Raw genomic sequence first — 22,258 nt, 5'->3', positions numbered from 1 at the left:
TAGTGAGATAGCTGAGACCGTAAAGATATCCAGTGGCGTCTCGTGACAAAATTGACTAGTTGTGTACTGTTTATGTGGTATGATAGCATATGTAACAGATCGTTGTAAGTTATGTATATGGGATGCGTGTAAATACAGTGTTTGACCATGTTTACGAGTTATAAATAAGATTTTTTGTATCGCTACATGACAATGGATCAAACATGGATCTTTCACTTAACTCCGGAGTCGAAACGTTCATCATCTGAATCATATAGAAAAACAATCAATAGCGAGTACTACTTAGCGTTGTTTGATCATTTAAATGCAAAAATCAGAGAAAACCTCATTTTAAAATATGATTGGAAAATTGACATGTGAATGCGAATACGTAAAGAAAACAGCGAAACCGCAGAGACGGGACTCGAACCCGTAGCTAACTCCTAACCAGGGAAAAACACACCCCGCAATACAAATCTATTTTTTTACTATTCTGCTTTGCCTGCTTTCTGTGAACTCGAACACTATATAAGAAAAGAAGAAAAAACCACTGTTCCACCAAGACAATGCAGCAATATGAACGAATTACACTCCAGATCTGGCCCCCTACTGGACTACTGGCTATTCGCTGATCTAAAAAAATATTCCTTAGTAAGAAATTCAACTCATACGAAGAAGCAGTTGCTGAAAGTGAAGCCTATTTTGAGTCAAAAGACAAATCCTTCTACAAGCATGACGGTCACGAATTTAGAGAGGCGTTGGAATGATTGTACACTGAAGACTTTTTTTACGTGGGGGATACGTACTGCGAAAAAAAACCGTAACTTCTAAAATCCGCGAAAAAAAACTGAAAAACTGTAAATGTAACTATAAATCACCAAATGTCTTCAAAAATTCAGGAAACATCGAGATCTGGTGTTATCTCGACAAAAATTTTTTTGAAAAAAATCGGCTTTGGGACTTACAAGAAACGTCAAGATCTGGTCTAACTTCTAATTTTTTTTTTTTTTTGAAAAAAAATATCTAAAACTATCTCGTGTCAGAGAACTGACTTAGAAAAATTTCAGGATAACACCCAATCTCGACGTTTCGTGCTCTTCTAAGACGAAACAAGATAACCGCACAACTTTAAAAATTCACATATGAAAAAACGCAACTTTGGAAATCCGTTCAAAAGATCGCGTAAAAAAGACCTCAGTATGTGTCAGATTACATTGATGAATAAAATCGTTTTTTGCCGAAAAAAAGTTATTTAGGAGTTAACCTTTTTGTGCTGGGTACATAACCAGGTTCATTATAATTACATTTCGTCCTAAACTTGCCAGAGCATAACAGCTTATGTTAAACTATTATGCCACTTGCAATTCAATAGAAACCGCTCGGTAGCCGCTACTTGCAATACACTTATAATTAGCACCGAAATGTTAAGCCATTTCTGACGATTCGAACGAAAACAAATTTCAGCTAATACTGGCCGATTCAGAAGGTCATTTAGAGATTAACCTTTTTGTGCAGGGGTTTCATTATCTTTACATTTAGTATGTCTGGTAACTAACCCGGGCTTTTTTTAAATACAGTTAATTATAAAAGAACACTTTAAATTGAAAATTTTACTACAATCAATCAGTAATTCCAGAGCTAGAAGTCGGCTCGGAATAAAATTCAAGAATTTTTCTATAGGATTGTAAAGGCTTCAATTTGAATATCAGCTTGTGAGAATTGGTTCAGTTATGTCCGAAAAAATTGAGTGCATATTTTTGTTACATTCTCACTCACACATTTACAAGCAAAGTATTTACACTTATTTTCATTAATTTTATATATATATATTATTCTGCATCTCAGGAACCGGAAGTCAGATACTGATAAAATTGAATTTTGTATTGGAGTGGAAAACCTTTAATTTGAATCGGTTCAGTCATCTGCCCAAATTGCAATTTTAACTTACAATTCGCATGTTTCACAATTGTTATCGAACGGTTATTTTTGTTAGATATTCATTTAGGTTTTGGCACCTGATGATTGCACATGACTATTTTCAAATGTTGTGCGTTATGCCTTCGACGCATCAGTGCTTTGGCAGATTATGTTAGACTGCTAAGGCCACCTCGCGGATCAACATAATCCGCTAAGCAGACGTAAAGTAAATTAGTTGGATATGTTAAATAAGTAATTTCACACGGTTTTGTAACAAATATAAAAATCATACATATTTCTGCTTGTGAAACCTAACCAAATATCTGAATGGCTTCTAATCGGTTAGTGTCTAACAGTTCGGCTGAAAAGTTCGTATCGTTTAATAGAAACGCACATTCTTTTGCCAAAATTGGTTTTTATTATTCAACATAATTGCCATCAGAGGCGATACAGCGATTATAGCGATCTTCCAACTTTTCGATACCATTTTTGTAGTACGATTTGTCCTTTGCCTCAAAATAGGCCTCAGTTTCAGCGATTACCTCTTCATTGCTTCTAAATTTTTTACCAGCGAGCATTCTCTTGAGGTCTGAGAACAGGAAAAAGTCACTGGGGACCAAATCTGGAGAATACGGTGGATGAGGGAGCAATTCGAAGCCCAATTCGTTCAATTTCAGCATGGTTTTCATCGACTTGTGACACGGTGCATTGTCTTGATGAAACAAAACTTTTTTCTTCTTCAAATGAGGCCGTTTTTTTTTAAATTTCGTCCTTCAAACGCTCTAATAACGCTATATAATAGTCACTGTTGATGGTTTTTCCCTTTTCAAGGTAGCCGATGAAAATTATACCATGCGAATCCCAAAATACAGACGCCATAACCTTACCGGCCGATTGTTGAGTCTTTCCACGCTTTGGGTTCGGTTCATCTCGTGCAGTCCACTCAGCTGACTGTCGATTGGACTCCGGAGTGAAGTGATGGAGCCATGTTTCGTCCATTGTTATATATCGACGAAAAAAATCGGTTTTATTTCGATATAACAGCTCCAAACACTGCTCAGAATCGTCAATTCGTTGTTGTTTTTGATCGATTGTGAGCTCGCGCGGCACCCATTTTGCACAAAGCTTTCTCATATCCAAATATTCGCAAATAATATGTCCAACACGTTCCTTTGATATCTTTAGGGTGTCAACTATCTCGATCAACTTCACTTTACGGTCATTGAAAATCATTTTGTGGATTTTTTTTCACGTTTTCATCGGTAACAGCCTCTTTTGGACGTCCACTGCGTTCATCGTCTTCGGTGCTCATATGACCAATACGAAATTTTGCAAACCACTTACGAATTGTTCCTTCGCCCGGTGCAGAGTCTGGATAACACTTATCAAGCCATTTTTTGGTATCGGCGGCACTTTTTTTCATCAAAAAGTAGTGTTTCATCAACACACGAAATTCCTTTTTTTTCCATTTTTTTCACAATAACAAAAGTAGCTTCACTCAAAATGCAATATCTCACAAACTAATAATCAGACAGCTGTCAAATTTATACACGTATCTTTTGAAGGTTGGTACTAACTGAAAATGGTATAGATTTAATTCTAGTGGCGCCCTCTCATAGAAACGATACGAACTTTTCAGCCGATCTGTTATATAATTATGTTGATTTGAGCAGTTCCATATCCGATTTTCATTTAAGAAATACTACTGTGAAACAACATATCAAACGCACTTTTCTAATCGTTCAATCGTCACGAGAAGTGTTATAAATTACAATACTAGAACATTGTTTGCTACTTTGGAGCATATTTTTTCATTTATTTTGAACATATCTCCGGAACCAAAAGTCAGATTCTGATCAAATTTAGGATTTTTTGTACGGGACTCAATTGCCTCGCATTTAAATTTCGGTTTGGGAATATTGGTTCAATCACCATCACCGAGAAAAAAGTGTACTTTTTGTCACATACACACACGCAGAGAGAGAGAGACATTTATCAATTTCGACGAACTGAGTCGAATTGTATATGGCACGCGGTCCTCCGGGTCTCGGTCAAATTTGCATTGGAAAATTTCATGAGTATTGACAAATGCCGGGAGTCATACTTTCCATCATAAGTTTTGAATTCATTGAATTTGTGGGCTATCAAAATTTTTCCATGGGTTTAGATTCTACGATGTTCTATTGTATTATGATATATTTTTCTCGATTTTTAAAAAATCCAAAATATTGAGAAAAATATCAATTGTTTTCAAAAATTTTATAGAAAAAATATGATAAAAAAGTTTATTAATGTCGTTTTCGCTCGAGAAAACTGAAACTGACCCAGGGTAGTTTCATCAAACAAACACTTTTCACGAAACTGTGTTGATTTTGCACTTAGCAACGGGGGTGTGAGCAAACCTGATATAAAAATGTTGATTTTCAGTTCAACAACGTTAAAACTAGGTTCAAAACTGGCTTCAAACAAACGGATCGACAGCAGTTAGAGTGGAAACTGGGTTAGGTTTGGCATCAAGCGAAAACGACATAAGTCTATTGTATTCAAAACTGACACGATTTTAAGTTCAACAACGTTGAAACGATTTGACAGCAGTTGGGATGGAAATTGGGTCAGGTTTGGCATTAAGCGAAAACGACATTGATAACTACACTACTAAAATCAAAGGTTGCTAGGATTCAATAGAACCACATTTGATCAAAAAATAAATACGTAGTTATTCAGAATGAGGGTGTTTAAAACTATTCAAACTTGTAAGCATGGCTATTTGACGGCCGGAAAAATTTTTCACGACTTCGAGTTAGGCTCTGGAAATAGATTGTCAAAACTTCATCGAAACTTTCATCGGTTCCTAATGAAATGTTAATGAGAATGGCATAATTATATCACTAGGTGGATTTAAAAAGATTTTGTTGCTCGTTTGACGGCTCAACTGGCTATTTTTAGCTTCATTCTTCAGGCGATATTTATTCTAACAAGAACTCTGTATCAATTAATGAGTAGTAAAACTGAATTGTGTGCCTATTTTGATGACAAATTCAATTGAAAATGTTGTGAAGTTAATACAGGTCATATTTTTAAAGCTTATAGATTTTGATGAATTGCGACAATCCTTTTATCTGCATCTTTGGAAACGCAATTATTTCGATTTTTTCGACTGGATCGATTTTCCATAACAGATCTTAGCAGGCTTTGGCTATTCTGACACCACGCTAGTTGGACTTCAAATTCAAAATCGCAAACAAACCCCAAAAAAACACATCATGGGTTGTTTCGGTCGCAAATCCAAAAAATCTCGTCCGTCATCACAAAAATGCAAGCAAAAAGCTAAACAACAGAAAGCCTGGACGCAGGATGAATGGAAAATTCATGGTCGCTATTTGAAGCAATTGGCGGCGCCTAAGAAGGATTTTGCCGTTGATCAATCCCCGGTTCGTTTGATGCTATTTTTTTATATATATACTCCGGTATAACACCAATGTTCCAGGCTCATCCCAAGGTTCCCCTTTATGCACTGCAGCCTCGTATGACCAGTTTGGCCCAACCGAAAACAATAAATAGACCGCATTCTTGCAAACTGGCTCCCAAAAAATGCCACTGCCACATCGCAGATCCTATCCGTGAGGTTCATCCTGATGCCAAAAACTATGTTCCAACCAGGAGAATCGAAATGCTGAGCCAACCGAAACTGGACTACCAGGAAGTGATTCGATGTTTTCCGAAAAGGAAAGAATTGTGCGTCAAGAAAATCTTTCAACCTCGTTCCAGCAACGGAATGATGAAATTAGCGATGCCAAAACACCACTGCCTCTGTGCTCCCGATTCGGATCCGTACGGTGTGAAACCGGAAGCACTGTCGGCGGTTGCCACCGAGCGAACTCGTAAACTAGCTCAACCAAAAAAATTAAATTCGGAAACTTGAAAATAAAGCAAACTTTGCATTTAACATCTGTACGTTGAGGCGGCGGCGGCGGCGGCGGTTTTGCGGGTGCAGCCGGCCGCAAACTTCCCTGAATTTATCAGCATAATTTCAACGATGAGGTGCCAAGCAATTACGAGTGGGCTTGGATGAAAAACACCTTCATGCGCATCTTTGTTTTGTTGAGAGTTTGAATATTCAAACAGCAATGTTTTGAAACTTGATTAATTGGTGGGCAAACATCCGAGAGGGTATGAAAACCGATGAATAAGCTGGCGTGCGATTTTTTGTTCTTTTTTTTTCGACTGACTTCCATCCAATGGCGTTCAAGTATAATGATAGGGGATGATGAGTTTAGGGTATAGCTAGTAAACGACTTAACAGTCAAGCTAAGTTTATTTTAAAATTCTACTTAAAATTCTAGAACAAGAGAGTATAATTTTTGAACGCTTGTCACGGTGTGAAAATTAGAACAACAATGGGAGGCACGTACTGGAAAAAGAAGCTTCGTTTTGCAATTCATTGCATAATTTTTTGGTCAACAATTGTGACACATGTCAGAACTTTTTCATATGCACACTATGCCGATTCGTTTAGATTCCGCACAGACAATTTCCGGATATTTACCGAAAAAGTTTCAAACATGGCTAATAAATTCTGCTTCATCTCTCTTCCCTTCCAGGTTAACTTTTAAAAAAAATTCACGACGTGGATGAGGAAACCATCTATCCCGTCAGGGTGCCGTATGTCGAAGTTCCTAAAGTTCAGTTTCACACCACCAGAAAAACACGTTGAGGGCACGGAACCTTACACGGCCTAACTTTTTTTCCGGAGAGTTTTTCATAACACGTTTTCCACCGGAAAAAGGATATCCGGTCCGGGAAGATTGAAGAAGCGACCAAACGACAGGCCCCAGCTGAACAATAGATTATGGTTACCGGCGAACGGCAGCAGCAGCAGCAGCCGGCATCCTCAGAAACACAGTAAAATTTCTGTATCACCGCTCTACGGACATCGGGGTAGTGCCGTCAGCATCGTGACGACGCGCAGATAGACAGTGTGAGAATACCCTTTACGCGGAAGATCCATCCGAACATACCCCAGCTGACGTCTTGGGACCATTCCATATATTATCGTCATCGTCTTGTGAGTCATCGTTGCCGTTTGGTACTGTCGTCAGCTTTGAACTTACAGAACCATGTCGGCCAGCGAAGGGACAGTACCTGCTAGTGACAGTGACAAGGCCAGTGGCGGAAGGCCAAAGTTGGCAGGATTCGAGTTCTATGAGAAAGTTTTAGGATCACCAAAGTATGTGGTAAGTTGAAATTAGATTGTTTTTCACCAGTCTTGGATGAGATAAATGATTTACATTTTCCTGATATTTTCATTTTTTTTTTCTGAATAACAGCGTATAGCCAATTTCTATTCGTTTAAGTTTGTTCAAGAAATTCATGAGAGGTCGAGAAATCGGAAATTTTCCAAATTCAGGAAAATTAACTTCAGAATAACGAGTTTAAATTTTTTTTTCAAAAAGTGAGTAAAAAAATTTTTTGTAACTTACACTGAATCATCAATTGATTTGAAATTTTGACACAATATTTTAAATGAAATGTTAAACTACAAGAAAACGTAAAAAAAAAGGTTATCCCCCTTAAATAGGTAGTAATACTTTTCAAGCAGCATAATGAAAAACACTTGTGATTGGATTTTAATCTGTGTTATTCGCCCCTATTCTGAATAACGTCGTATCGTTTTTTCGCTCGTATTTCATTCGTATTCCCAATAACGCTAGCAAAATCAAAGGTAGCTATGATTCGATCGAACCACATTCGATCGAAAAATCAATACGTCGTTATTCAGAATAAGGGCGATTATTATCAATATGATCATTTTCTAATCACAGCCGATGAATTCGATTGTGTTCTGAAAACGTTGTAAGTTTTCGTTGTTCCGTACAAGTTGTACGAAATTAAACAAAGCACGCTGTGTCCTTCGTTCACAAAGGCGGTGGTGTTTTCTTCTTCAGTACCAAGCACGTACCGATGCGTACCGGGTTTGCATCGTCGGTTTGAAAGTTTTGACATTCATTGCCCTATAATTTCGGAATCGAAAATCGGACCTTGATGAAATTGAACAATGTCTTTTGAGACAATGAGAGCATTAATTTGAATCAAGATTTGTGAAAATCGGTTCAACTGTTGCTGAGAAATCGAAGCGAGTTCCATTTTTTGCACATTGTTTTTCTATCCCTTAAGAGAAAAAAGTTGTTGAAATAAACTTTTATCATAGAAAACTGTGCAAGAATTCTCCGAAGAAAGTGAATTAAGTTCACGTTTTCATTGATTCAAACCACTTTGTAGTAGTGTAATGATGCCCTTTTCGTATTATTCCTATATATCTTACAGCAAAACTCATCAAAATGCTGCAAATTTAAAAAAGTTTAGAAACCAGTTTTGAATACTTATATTGCATAACATGCTAACATTTATATACGACATTTGAATTGAAGCTAGTGAAAATCAATTCAATCGTATTTAACTAAATGAATTAGCTCCATTTTAAAGATTTCGTCTACAATTTTCGTAACCGAAAACTGAATGCCGGTATAATTGAATTCGGATCATTCAACCATCAGATGATTTGAACTACAAACTGAAACAGTTTTGAGGCCATTTCAAATAATTTCCAAGTTTACTGCCTCTTCGATTTAAATGGCAGTTTGCAATAAATGACGAATCCTGTATTCAAGTTTTCTACAATAAACTGTCAAAGTTAGCATTCGATCAGTGGCGCGACATGTGTCGACAAGTTAAGCGGGGGTAGGGTCTAAATGATGGAAAAACTTAATTTTTGTGATTTTTTTCTCAGAACTATCGTTCATCAAAATAAATTCAAACGTTTTGCATAATACAAAGCATCATTTGAACAACATTTTGTATTTTTTTCGTGTAAAAATATTGAGAAATAAGTCGGTGAAGAGGTATTTTTGAAGACGCTTCTTAAAAATCATGATTTTCGGTGTTCACTGTATCTCAGCGCAGACTAATCAGAAGCGAACAAATCAAAGCAGCGTAGTTAGAGTAGAAGATTTTCTAGACCCCAACGTTTCTGTTTGTTTGTTTTTTTTTAATTTTTTGAATTTTTGGTTGTTGTTCAAAGTGAAAACTACGACTTTACACGGAAAAATTCGCCATTTTGTAGCTGTAAAACCTCCCCAAAGTAACAAGTGGAAAGTGTGTGCAAAATTTGAATAAGAATGGTGCATTAGTTTTTGAAGGGCGATTGACACGGACGTTCGAAACCTGCTTTCGAGAAAAACGCGTTTCAGTTTTTTGTCTATAAAATCGAAGGAAACAATTCATTACGCTCGTAGAGTCTAACATTTTCAAAATATCATATTTTTTCTTTTGTATTTAGTTATAATCAAACATTTCAAGAATGCTTTGTCCAGTTTTTAAGTCAATCTTGGGCCTGTGCGCTGAGCTCTTACTTCTTCGCAGTAAGAGACAAGCGAAGATAAAGGTCCATAACTGGCTGAGTTTTGTTCCGATTGGCTTGAAAATTTCATAGAATATTCCTACCCGCCCCTTAAGCCCGTATTCGAACGAGTTGCGCTGGGGTGAACTGATTGAAAAATTCACTGCTTCGAAAGTATTGATCTATCCACTCTGGAACTTTGCCAAGAATAAGGCTACTTTCTCAACTAAAAAAAGAAAAAAATTAGGCCCAAGTTTGAAATTTTTATTTGTTTATTATTTTTTCATTAAGGTCTGAGGACACAAGGCCACGTGTTGAGTTTTAAATCGACCACGTGGCTCGCTCAATTCCCTCAATTTGGTTTCCTGATAGCATTCTGAGAAAGAAGAGAAAAATAAAATTGGCTCGACAAGATTGCCAAACACACAGACATTCAATCTTTGTGAAAGTTGAATATTTTTTCATTGTTCATTGGAATCCATGTAATGTTCAACCCATACGATAGACTAATGAGATAAAACTTTTCATCAAAATAATAATGTGTATGCTGGTACAGTTTGCTCATATACGAGAGTACAAGAGAAATACGATGCGCAAAGGGAATTGAGCGAGCCACGTGGTCGATTTAAAACTCAACACGTGGCCATCGAAGGAAAGAATACTAGATCGTCGAATAAATTTTTTGGCGCGCAACGAGATGTTTTGTGTGGAGAATTCTCATGCATAAGTGATTAATTGGGTATCAAAATGTTTGCTTGGTAAATAAATTAATGACAGAATACATATGACTGTATGACCGATGCAGGTAGAAGAAAAATTCTGATATCCAGTTGAAGAATTGTGTAATGAAATCAGACGAATAATATTGATCATTGGGAGCGTGAGTTTTAAAAATGAGAAAATTTTTGAATAAATCAATGAAAAAATTGTGCTGTAGAAGCACAAAGGTCAAACTAAGAGATCTTCATTGCATTTTACTTTCAAATGTTTTAGATTACACTAAGCACACATAATAAGTGGCAATTAGATCAATGTTCAAGGTGACTACCATAATGGATTGAGACTGCCATTTTCTGTTTCATATTCTGTGAAGAATATTATAATTGGTAAGATAAATATCAAATTAAAATTTAAGCGTCGTCTCTCCAAGAAACCAAAAGTTCCACAGTACCTGAATAGTATTGGCTTTATTAGAGCTTTAATGTACGCATGGTACTTTTTAGCAACTAGAACGTACAGAAAATGTTCCCAGAAAACTTTCTCGCAGCTTTAAAGCTGTACTAGAAACTTCTACAAAGTTTGTTCTGTTGCGTCGGGTGAACATTCAAGTTTGAGTAATTCCTTAAAAACGGACTGTTGGGAATGCTTTGTATGCTACTTAAGCCAAATTCTTTTTTACGAACTTTTAGTTACTTGGGCTAAAAACAAATTGTAAATATATCTTACTCTACCGAATGAACAACTCTAGAAAAGAAACTCTGCAACATTGTGTTAAGTTTATCAATCCAACATTATGGTTAGTGAGCTTTTTTATCGATTACCGGAAGTAAGAGTCACATCTGGAACGGAAAACGTGGCACCTTATATCCATTCCGTTGAAGCCGTTAGAGAAGAATCCCTGTTCAGTTCATTGACTCAAAGGATGAGATGACAACCTGCACGGAGAAAAATCCATTGCCGGTACCATGATCGAGAAATTATGAAAATCATGATACAAAATGATAAGTTATTGCTCATGATATGCATCATTTTGCTCATAGAATCATCAGTAATAGGCATGATCTCATAAGAAGACATGTTTCTCACCGCAGCTCACCAGTTCACCGCACTGGTAAGGTGGAAACAAGCTATGAGCTGAACGGATCTTCGGCTCTTGAATAGCGAGTTCTAAATGAGAAGAAATGTGTGCTTTCATTTGTTCTACCAAATGTGCATCTATCCTTCTTTAACAGATTGAATGTGCCATTGTCAATAAGAAATCTTACCTCTCACTCAGTAGGCTAAGGTATATTTAGGGATGCCAACAAATGTGACATAATAATGATTCGCACACAAATTAGTTCGCATAGCATTGTTCTTTGTGCATTAATGATTTCGATCATGCATATGAAAGAGAAGCGGAGTAAGAGAAACGGCACAAGAAAAACGGTGTGCTCAAAACGAACCTTCAGTTCAATCTAAATGAGCTGATGAGCTGATGCATTGAATCGATTCACTTTAGTGAGCTGATCGGATCGGAGCTGCTCACCGGTATGAGCTGTTTCGCACATCTCTAATTCAATGTAAAGCTAATGGAATGTGTTGAATTGTTGCCAACATTACGGATGAGATGTCGTCACTCTGGTTATAGGCACTCTACCTTAACAGTATACCACATAGCGCAAAATGTGTCCTCGAAAATTGGTCGAAGTATTCCGTATTATAATTTGTATTTGGTAGCACTGCACCGGTGTAGTACAGTTTAAAAACGAAAACGACATATAGGGCATATTCAGTAGTGTTCTAGTTCTAGATGCATAATTTATGTCAGTTAGAGCAAATTCAGCAGCTGCAAGATTCATATGGGTGGTCTATAATGTAAATGAAACTGAAACAAACGTATCCCCAGCAATCCGTTTTAATTTTATTTATTCGACCAGTTCTACTGTCAAATTTAAAACTGGTATACATTGCCGTTCTATTTTTTCTATATTTGAAACACAGATAAAACGCTGCTGGGGCTGCCAGTTTATTTTGTTATAATTTCTAGATTCTTCCATATAGAACTTCTACAGGGTGATTTTTTAAGAGCTTGAGAACTTTTTTAAACAATAAAACGCATAAAATTTGCAAAATCTCATCGGTTCTTTATTTTAAACGTTAGATTGGTACATGACATTTACTTTTTGAAGATAATTTCATTTAAATGTTGACCGCGGCTGCGTCTTAGGTGGTCCATTCGGAAAGTCCGCTTTTTTATCGACAAATTTTGTTCAGCGATGAGGCTCATTTCTGGTTGAATGGCTACGTAAATAAGCAAAATTGCCGCAATTGGAGTGAAGAGCAACCAGAAGCCGTTCAAGAACTGCCCATGCATACCGAAAAATGCACTGTTTGGTGTGGTTTGTACGCTGGTGGAATCATTGGACCGTATTTTTTCAAAGATGCTGTTGGACGCAACGTTACAGTGAATGGCGATCGCTATCGTTCGATGCTAACAAACTTTTTGTTGCCAAAAATGGAAGAACTGAACTTGGTTGACATGTGGTTTCAACAAGATGGCGCTACATGCCACACAGCTCGCGATTCTATGGCCATTTTGAGGGAAAACTTCGGAGAACAATTCATCTCAAGAAATGGACCGGTAAGTTGGCCACCAAGATCATGCGATTTGACGCCTTTAGACTATTTTTTGTGGGGCTACGTCAAGTCTAAAGTCTACAGAAATAAGCCAGTAACTATTCCAGCTTTGGAAGACAACATTTCCGAAGAAATTCGGGCTATTCCGGCCGAAATGCTCGAAAAAGTTGCCCAAAATTGGACTTTCCGAATGGACCACCTAAGACGCAGCCGCGGTCAACATTTAAATGAAATTATCTTCAAAAAGTAAATGTCATGTACCAATCTAACGTTTAAAATAAAGAACCGATGAGATTTTGCAAATTTTATGCGTTTTATTGTTTAAAAAAGTTCTCAAGCTCTTAAAAAATCACCCTGTAGCTGCTGAATTTGCTCTTACATCACCATCTGTCCCAGAAATAATCGATCACAGTAGGCGTGCGCGTCAGATCGGAAAAATATTCGCACCCGGTTTTTTTTTCTCCGGAAATTAACTTTTGCTCTTTTAAAAAAAAACTGTGATAACAGAAGTATTCTTAATCGTGAAGTGGAGAAGTGAATTTTTATTAATTTTACCTTTTGAGACGCGTTGTACTGAAATAGACCGACTCATGAAATCTGTTTACAGTTGTTACAGTGAGCTAGGTGATCATAAAGATTGGATTCCCAATTTGACAGGAATGGTGTAGTCGGTTAGATTGTACCAATTTTGTTTTATTACGTTGGACTTTGCTGTGAAAGCCTTTCATTCTTGTTCCCATCTTATCCCATGGTCGCATCGTTAGCTTAGAGCGAATTCTTAACCTCAAACCTTCCCAAATCTTCAACTTCTCGTGATCTATGGGAGAGAACTATGATTCGTCGTCCTTCCGGAAAGTAGATAAAGCATAAAAATTTTCTTCCCTTCTTGTCATGTTTATGCTTCCCTGTGAACGATGAGATGGATATGCCTTTTTGTTAGCCATTCAGCAGAAAATATGATGATATCAGTATACAAATCCGCCAAGGCCATTGTCACAACGCAACGCATCACATCAATCACAAGACAATCACAACGCTAGAGTCAATTTTTTTCTGGATCCAACTGCAAATGGTCAACATTTTATACTAAAGCAAAAAATTAAACAAACGGATAAATAAATGGCAACTTATTTGTTTCCTTCATTCGGAACCGTTTCAAAAAACCACTGGATTGCTATTAAAACCGCTGATAGCGACAAGCTTTTCGCCATTTTCCTCGCCCACCCAAACGACGGGTGGGTGGGCACCGGCGGGATTGCCCCTCAACTGCCGTCCCTACTCATGCGGCTTTGCCTTACATTGTTTCAATTCGTACAGGTGGCCCCTATGGTGGACGCCAGTGAACTGGCTTGGCGGCTGCTGAGTCGTCGGCACGGTGCCCAGTTATGCTACTCGCCCATGTTTCACAGCAGCTGCTTCACAAAGGATCACAAGTATCGGAAAGACTCGCTGCAGACCTGTCCGGAGGATCGACCACTCATCATACAGGTTTGTGTCCCCGCCAGACGATTACTTTTATTATGAGAATGAGCCCCTGCGGTGTGCTCCGAGGGGGGTGCCTGAGTAGAGTTTCATTACCGACCCTCGTGTCAAAACAATTGAGCACGTGTCTTAGCGAGGATTTGGATGACGTACGTGTGCAAATTTTCGGGGGAAACTTTTCGCTAATACCTAGCATCAATATGAATAGCAATTAGTAGGAAGTAAATTCTCTCCGTAGCGCACCACCTCTGTCACGAAACCAATTAGTTTGTCATTAGTCTTCTGCTAACTTTTTGTTCATCCTCATCGCAGTTTTGTGGCAACGATCCGAAGGTGCTGCTGGAAGCCGCTCTACTCGCTCAGGACCACTGCGATGCCGTCGATATCAATCTTGGTTGTCCGCAGGCGATTGCCAAACGAGGCCACTACGGTGCCTTCCTGCAGGACGAATGGGATCTACTTAAAGAAATCGGTAAGCGAACAATTCGATTTAGCTAGTTTTACGTGTCGTGCGGTCGATACTTCCCACTCGGGTAGAACAGTTCGATGTGATGATGATGGTTGAGTACGAAGGGTGCGCAACGATTTCCACATGTTGAGTAATCCTCTTTCTCGTTTCAAACGTAAAGCAAGTGAACAATGACCAATTCGATGAACCGGGATTTATACTGAAGGCTGTGTTCATTAAATTCCAGACAACGTGACGGGAAAAGACCTAATCTATTTAACCGGTTCTTTGCATTACGGTTTTCAGAATTAAATGACAATTCCATTTGTATTCGAAGGTCGATTTTTTTTGTATTAATTATTATTATTATTTTATTAGACTAAAATTTTTCATAATCATTTTTCGCAACAATTCTCAAATATGTAAACGTCTTGACATGTTACTGTTTTTTTGGTAGATTTTATTGAAGATTTGTAAAAAGAGGGAGCAATTTTTTTAAAACATGTTTTCATCCAATTATTTCTTTTATTCACGTGTGATGAATGAATTGAATTACATTTGCTTTCCAAAAATTATTTATACAAATAAAATAATCACGTATCATTCGGGTGTCATCATTAGCGTTGCATTTCAGTAGAATATGGGATCATCAATCATATTTTAGGGTGCTGAAATGAAAAGTTATAGAAGGTTTTTTCAGTATATTCACCCAGTGAAAACTTACTACCAGGAATCAGTATTATCTATTTTTCGCACAGCAACTAATTTTCACCACTATTTTTTCTCCACAAATTTTCACATCTTTATGTCCGAAAATGGTGTTATTTGACAGATCTGTATTTCTACTGAATGTATAATGATGATTACTGAAATTCTCCATTATTTTTTATTAATTTACTGAATATTCGTAAAACTTTTACTTAGTTTGCTAAAAGAAATGACATTTCAGAGTTCACACAGTTTACAGTTTACAGATATTCAGTAGTTCTTTGACAGATGGCCGTAAGTTGGGTAAATTTTACGTATCTTTCAATAAAAATAATATTTTACAGACCGTTACCGCAAAAAATATTACCGATCACCAAAAGATAAATTTGGTGTGTATATGGAGAAGATATGCACTGAAAAAAACCTGTTGAATTTTATTCGATAATAAATCTGAACCCTAGAGCACTCTCGTGGGGTAGATTTGTACCTCAGCGCTACTTCGAACCAAATCTCCAAATATCAAGGGGAACGTGCCATTTGAGCCAATTTGTTCTGATTCCTGATACTTCGAACCTACGTTATTTGGTTACGGTTTACTATAACCGTGCACATGTGCAATTTCGCATTTTCGGTGATTTTTTACCGAATTTTCAACAGCTGAACTTTCGATAACGAGTTCGGTGATTGATTTGATTACCGATCGTTCGGTAATTGCTGAACTGCCAAACAACTACCGTAATCTGTAAACTCACTGGGTCTAACGGATTGTTTGGTAATTTTTGTTTGATTATTTTCCGTTCGTTAAAACTCTGGATTTTTGAATTTATGTTTATTTTGCCCAAGAAAAAAGGTTTCTTTTGTGCCAGCAGCGTTTGAGCGAATGGCTTCAATTGCACTCAGACTATCTGTGAAGAGAAAATAATGACTTGGAGATAATGTGACGATTGCACTCAAACTGTAATGAACTGCTGCTAACTCTGCTATATAAACAGATGCTGGTTCTTGAAGCCTAAATGAGACCGAAACATTATTGTTGAATATACCAAACCCAGTAGCCTCTTCAATTCGTGATCCGTCCGTGAAAAACATTTTCTCAGAGTCAATATGCCTGAACTTACTTGTAAATATTTTTGGGATTTCCATCGAGCGTAGGTGTTCCGGGATTCCACGCACTTCGCGCTGCATGGAAGTGTCGAAAAATAAAGTTGAGTCAGGGACATTTAGGAGGCTGACACGGATAGGAATATATCTTGAAGGGTTGATTTCCTGTGACATATGGTTAAAATATACAGTCATGAATCTTGTTTGAGATTGAAGCTCAACTAGCCTTTCGAAGTTATTAATAACAAGGGGATTCAGTACCTCGCATCTTATTAGCAGTCGCGACAAAAGCTCCCAAAAACGATCCTTCAATGGAAGAACTCCCGCCAGAACTTCAAGACTCATTGTATGTGTCGAATGCATGCAGCCTAAAGCAATTCACAAACAACGATACTGAATTCGCTCCAGTTTGATAATATGAGAATTTGCAGCGGAACGAAAGCAAACGCATCCATATTCCATCACTGAAAGTATCGTTGTCTGATACAATTTTATTAGATCTTCCGGATGAGCACCCCACCAAGATCCTGTTATTGTTCGAAGAAAATTTACTCTTTGTTGGTATTATGTTATCAGATACCTAATGTGTCCTCCCCACGTGCATTTGGAATCAAACCACACTCCAAGGTATTTGAAAGTCAAAACCTGTTGGATCATTCTTTTCACCATATGAAGCTGAAGCTGCGCGGGATCATGCTTTCTTGAAAAGACGACCAGCTCTGTTTTCTCCGCAGAGAATTCGATACCCAGATGAACAGCCCAAACGGACAAGTTATCTAAGGTATCTTGCAATGGTTTTTGCAGATCAATAGCTTTGGATCCAGTAACTGAAACCACGCCATCATCTGCCAATTTTTTCAGGCAATATTCTGATGCAGGACAACATTGCAATGGATCTATATGAGTTGTGATTGTAAGCTGGGTTGCCCGGCTTTTGAATGGGGATAACTTTCACTGGCCTCCAGTCAGGTGGGACAATATTTTGCTCAAGAAACTTGTTGAACAATTCCAACAAAAGTCTTTTTGCGAGGTCGGGCAGATTCTTCACCAAGTTGAATTTAATTCTGTCCAACCCAGGAGCTTTATTGTTACAAGACATTAGTGCTATGGAAAATTCCATAATTGAAAAGGTGATATCAATGGAATCATCATTTGGAGTAGACTTCCTAATAATGCTATGCGTAGGAACAGAATCTGGACAAACTTTTCTCGCAAAATCAAATATCCATCGGTTCGAGTATTCCTCACTCTCATTTCCTACGTTAGGATTCCTCATTCGTCTGGCCGTATTCCAAAGAGTGCTCATTGAGGTTTCTCTTGACAAACCTTCGACAAAATGTCTCCAATAGCTACATTTCTTGGCTCGAAGTATGCAATATGGTTTTCTCAAAGTGTTGTAAACCTTTTCCTGGTTTTGTGTGCTCCGAAAAATTTTTCCGATTAACAGAAACCGTAACTGGAAAATTAGAAGCTCAAAAGTGCAAGGTTGAATTGAATACCACGTCAATCATTTGTGATCACTGTCGTAGGCGGGCTTATAAGGAAAGTCATACGTCAGAAACAGAAGGGCAGTCAACAACGGAACCACAACCATCCACATCGCAATACGATTTAGAGGAAGTACCTTCAACAGCTTCAATCAACTCAGCATCTCCTGAAGCATCAGTCGTGGCAGAGTATTCAAGAGCACACAACATTGAACTCTCCAAAAAGGGCATCGCAGGAATCAAAGTGTCTCCGAAATCAACGAAGAAAACCCGGAATGTTAGTTATCCTCGAGGAAAATATTTGGATATTTCAAGAGCTATAAAAAGCAATTATTCGGGTTCCCGGCGGATGAAGACGATTCAGAATTACTCAAAACGAAAGCTGCAGAGTTGGATGAAGTGATTACTAAAATGATAGAGCAGTTTGCTAAGCCTGATTGCACTAGGAATGAAAAAGTGCGTTTGTTGTCAGTCTCCCCAAACTCGAGGTCAAAGGAGAAAATAGCCACCCAATTCAAGGCGAACAAATACATTGTGTCGGAGGCAAGAGAATTAACGGACGATAAAAAAAAGCCAAGAAACAGGAAACGCAGCAGGAACGAAACGATAGAAAACGAGGTGCTTCAATATTTCATCAGCGATGACGTCAGCAGAGTAATGCCGGGGTCAAAAGATTGCGTCTCAGTCAAAATGAATGGTAAGTGTGAACGCAAACAAAAACGATTGCCTTATTCATCATTAAAAGAAATTTGTTTGGGTTATAAGGAAGAATTTCCAGATCGAAATATTGGATTTAGTACATTTGCAGCATTAAGACCAAAACACTGCAAGTTGCTTGGAAGTTCTGGTTCACATAACATATGTGTTTGCACAATCCATGAGAATGTTTCATTAATGATTCATGCTGTTGAAAAATGTTTCAAGTATGATGATAAGAATTATTGTTTAAAAAGCTATTATGTGACTCATCAAAAAAATCCTGCTACCTCCGTGAATGCAAAAGTTTATGTATAGCATTGATGCTGAGTGGCATTTTTTTGCAACTTGTCATGGTAAAGGACAATGTGATGCACTCGGGAGTAATTTAAAGCGAATGGCACGACGTGAAAGCTTGGCTAAACTACATGAACACCCAATCACAACTGCAAAATAATTATATGAATGGGTAGAGCAGAGACGTCGAGATGCATTCACGACCATGTCTTTTTGTTACGTGTCACAAGAAAAAGATGAACGGGGTGTGACCGAGTGGAGTAGTGTTTATAAGGATACCAAAATGATTCCAGACACACAGAAATGCCATTCTTTCGTTCTGATTTCAGAAACCACAATTTTCAAAAACATAAAACCTTAAATATAATTAAGAATTATTCATGTACATGTAATAATTGTAGATATAGCAAGCAAATAAACAATTGATGGAAATATAAAAAATGGTGTTATAATCAAATATCCAAGTATCTCAAGCACAGCTACTTTTAGAAGAAAGGATATCATGAACAAATTTATTGCCTTTATCCTGTAGAATAATATTCTACTATTTAAATGATTATTTTTCAACGAGAACTTGAAATTTCGAATATATCTGTAAATTGTTTTAGCTGTAACTTCTTCATTGTTCAAAAGGCACGGATGGGAATCTGTAGGTTTTAATAAAAGCTTTAAAATAAAAATTTCCAAAAAAATCGAAATCCTGATTTTTTTTTATTCAACTTTTTCGGATTATTTTGTAATTATTAAGAAAAAAATCAAAAAAATTTTTCAATGTATATTTTTTTAGAGTGAACAATCGATTAACGGTTACAACGATTTGAAAAAGGCCATTTTTGTGAAATGCAAAAATACATACGCCCTTTTTAAAAATCAGTCGTGAGTCGGATTGACATCTCCATCGGTTCAAAACTTATGGTTTGCTATACTGAAGCCATGTGTAAAGTTTCTTCTAAATCGGAGAAGGTCGATTCTGATTTTGTCACTTTTTCGTCTACTCATTCCTGGAATTGCTCTGTTCGGTTTTCGGCCTGTGTAACCGGTGTAAACACGCAAATTGGCTTCCCGTCAGCAGTCCGGACTTACTTGTAACACTACGAAAACCGAAGAACGTGGAAGAAATTCATTTTTTATTATTAAAGATATCAATAACTGACGGGAATTATTTCTCACGAAAAAAATTGACAGGAGCGAAAATTTTTCACTCCCGACGTGCACGCCTACTGCGATCCTTAAGCAGCATTTCATTTGTTTTCCATATAACCACATTTGTATCTGAGCACACTATTTTTCCAAAATAATTCTTTCAGTATTTTGAATACCATGTAAAGGATCGTTCAGTGAAAAATACTGATTGACGATCGACCAGCACTTCTTGATCGAGATCATCCTGAGTTTTTCACGAATGAGAAGAAACAAGAGAGTTTCGATTAAAAAGCCTTGTGAAAACGGTGCACAAAACAAATTCACATATGGTCTACTTACTAATGAGCCCAGTAACCTTCTCTACGGCATTAACGAGCCACACGGAGGGCAAATCGGATCGGTACTGATTCCTGTTTTGTGAGGGGGCTCCGTTTAAATGCGAACACGCACATTGAAGAACGGAATTCCTTTGAAAACCGTAAAATGTCGTCTCTGCTAGAAAAAACAGCAACGTAAATTGGACATTGCTCATTTAAATTCCGACCACAAATTATCTTAAATATACTCGAATTGATGCGTAGAAATATTTACAAGCAGAAGATGTGAGGATATCGAAATTCGGTTGAAAGTTGGTCGAACTGAAGACGTTTAAAATCTGACCACTGTTTGTACGGTTTTATTTTCTGTATTTTGAATTCACTCTTCTACATAGAAAACAAAGACGTAGTTCTCTGTCACAAACATTTTCTTCCACTCAGTTCAAATAGGGGCTAATCGAAAACTGAATTTGTCATGTTCTCTGTAATAGCTGATCAAAACTCTACTCCTAAATAAATTATTCTTATTTCTTATTGTTCAGTGAACACTCTCCATAAGCATCTTGAAGTTCCGGTTACGTGTAAGATTCGAATTTTCGAAGACATCAACAAAACCATCCGTTACGCAAAAATGCTGGAAGAGGCCGGTTGTCAGATGTTGACAGTCCACGGGAGAACCCGAGAACAGAAGGGACCACTAACCGGAGTTGCCGATTGGAAGTATGTGAAAAAATTGAGGTAGGTTTAGTTTCCACCACCGAAACGTGAACATGTTCTGAATGTCATTTCTTTGATCAGGGAAATTCTGAAAATACCGGTCCTATCCAACGGAAACATCATGTCAGTGGAGGACATTCATCGTTGTTTGGAGGAAACGAACGTCAACGGAGTTATGACCGCCGAAGGTAACCTGTTCAATCCATTTTTGTTCGAAGGAATTCATCCACCTGCTTGGACGGTAGCCTATGAGTATCTGGATATCGTTGAAAAGTACCCGGCTCCCGTCTCCTATATCCGAGGACATCTTTTCAAAGTGTTTCATCACCTGTAAGAACTCAAATTTTTCGATTTTCCATTTCATCTAACGTCATTCGTTCTATTTCAGCATGAATCTAGCATCCAATGCGACTCTGAGGGAAGAAATGGCCGTTTGTCACAATGTGACAGAATTCCGGTCCATTGTCAAGCTCCTGGAGGAAAAGTATCTTCCTTTCCACGAGGGCCGTCAACGATGGACTGGTGAAGCTTTGACGCTGTCGCCGTTAGGAACTCCGTTGAAATTGGACTACAACCTCTCGTTACCTCCCTGGTTGTGTCAACCGTACATTCGGGCTCCTCCGGAGGTGCACCGACAGAAACTGGAGGAAGCCTCCCGGATGGCGGCTGATCCAAACCGTGAAAAAAGAGCATTCTACGATCAGGAAGGTAATGAAATTTCGCGCAAAAAAATGAAGAAAATGCGACGAGTGCAACGAAGACCCAACCGAGCCGGCTTGCTACCGGGAGATCCAGATAGAGACCCCGGACGAAGATTTGACGAGCTTTGCAAAAACAGCAAAATCGAATGCACTAACCCAATGGTAAATGGTTTTATTTTTTTTTTTTGCTGTGTGCCATCGAATCGTTTGATTTATTAAAACTGTGCCATTTTTTCAGGGTTTGAAATGTGATCAGAATCTGTGTCGTATATGTTGCAAGCACAGATGTTTTCACGAGAATCTGGATTGCATTGGACACAAACTATTTATCAAATCACGCCGGAACAAGGCAATTACGCTTACTGCTTTAGAGAAAGAGCAAGAAAGAAACAATGGGGATTATCAACAGCAAGCTCCCGAGAAGGTGGTGCTAGAGAGTTGATATCATGTTTATGCTGGGAAAGGTGTCTTTAGTTTTGTTTAACTAATTGAACTGATCATTAGAAAATGTATTTGATTTTTTTGTAGTT

The 22,258-nt window shown here is 37.8% G+C and overlaps 2 protein-coding genes across 3 annotated transcripts in view; both read left to right on the top strand.

Moving 5' to 3' along the window:
- The window catches only part of LOC131431933 (tRNA-dihydrouridine(16/17) synthase [NAD(P)(+)]-like), a 224,728-nt gene extending 202,470 nt beyond the window's left edge, over positions 1 to 22,258 (top strand). The window contains exons 4-10 of one of the 2 annotated variants that reach the window (XM_058597905.1): positions 6,498 to 7,130; positions 13,949 to 14,119; positions 14,426 to 14,585; positions 20,853 to 21,048; positions 21,109 to 21,357; positions 21,416 to 21,890; positions 21,967 to 22,258. In XM_058597905.1, the coding sequence (XP_058453888.1) occupies positions 7,014 to 7,130; positions 13,949 to 14,119; positions 14,426 to 14,585; positions 20,853 to 21,048; positions 21,109 to 21,357; positions 21,416 to 21,890; positions 21,967 to 22,170 (1,572 nt within the window). In that variant the 5' untranslated portion in view covers positions 6,498 to 7,013 and the 3' untranslated portion in view covers positions 22,171 to 22,258. Of the gene's footprint in view, positions 1 to 6,497; positions 7,131 to 13,948; positions 14,120 to 14,425; positions 14,586 to 17,771; positions 18,555 to 20,852; positions 21,049 to 21,108; positions 21,358 to 21,415; positions 21,891 to 21,966 lie in introns of those variants that run through there. The other variant, XM_058597906.1, reaches the window with a different exon arrangement.
- LOC131431935 (uncharacterized) lies at positions 5,108 to 5,842 on the top strand. Its single transcript, XM_058597908.1, has 2 exons — positions 5,108 to 5,327; positions 5,384 to 5,842. Exons 1-2 carry the CDS (start codon positions 5,160 to 5,162, stop codon positions 5,816 to 5,818), a joined length of 603 nt encoding a protein of 200 aa, XP_058453891.1. The 5' UTR covers positions 5,108 to 5,159; the 3' UTR covers positions 5,819 to 5,842.

The sequence above is a fragment of the Malaya genurostris genome, chromosome 2 (genome assembly GCF_030247185.1).
Source record: "Malaya genurostris strain Urasoe2022 chromosome 2, Malgen_1.1, whole genome shotgun sequence".
Classification (NCBI taxonomy): Eukaryota; Metazoa; Arthropoda; class Insecta; order Diptera; family Culicidae; genus Malaya; species Malaya genurostris.
Note: the sequence above shows the minus strand (reverse complement) of the source record. Positions and strands in the feature narration are given on the sequence as shown.

What these genes read in the sequence shown, in the direction of transcription:
- LOC131431935 (XM_058597908.1), top strand. Translation starts at nt 5,160, where the DNA reads ATGGGTTGTTTCGGTCGCAAATCCAAAAAATCTCGTCCGTCATCACAA. An exon ending in TTGCCGTTGATCAATCCCCG is followed by an intron (nt 5,328 to 5,383) that starts GTTCGTTTGATG and finishes CCAATGTTCCAG; the next exon opens with GCTCATCCCAAGGTTCCCCT.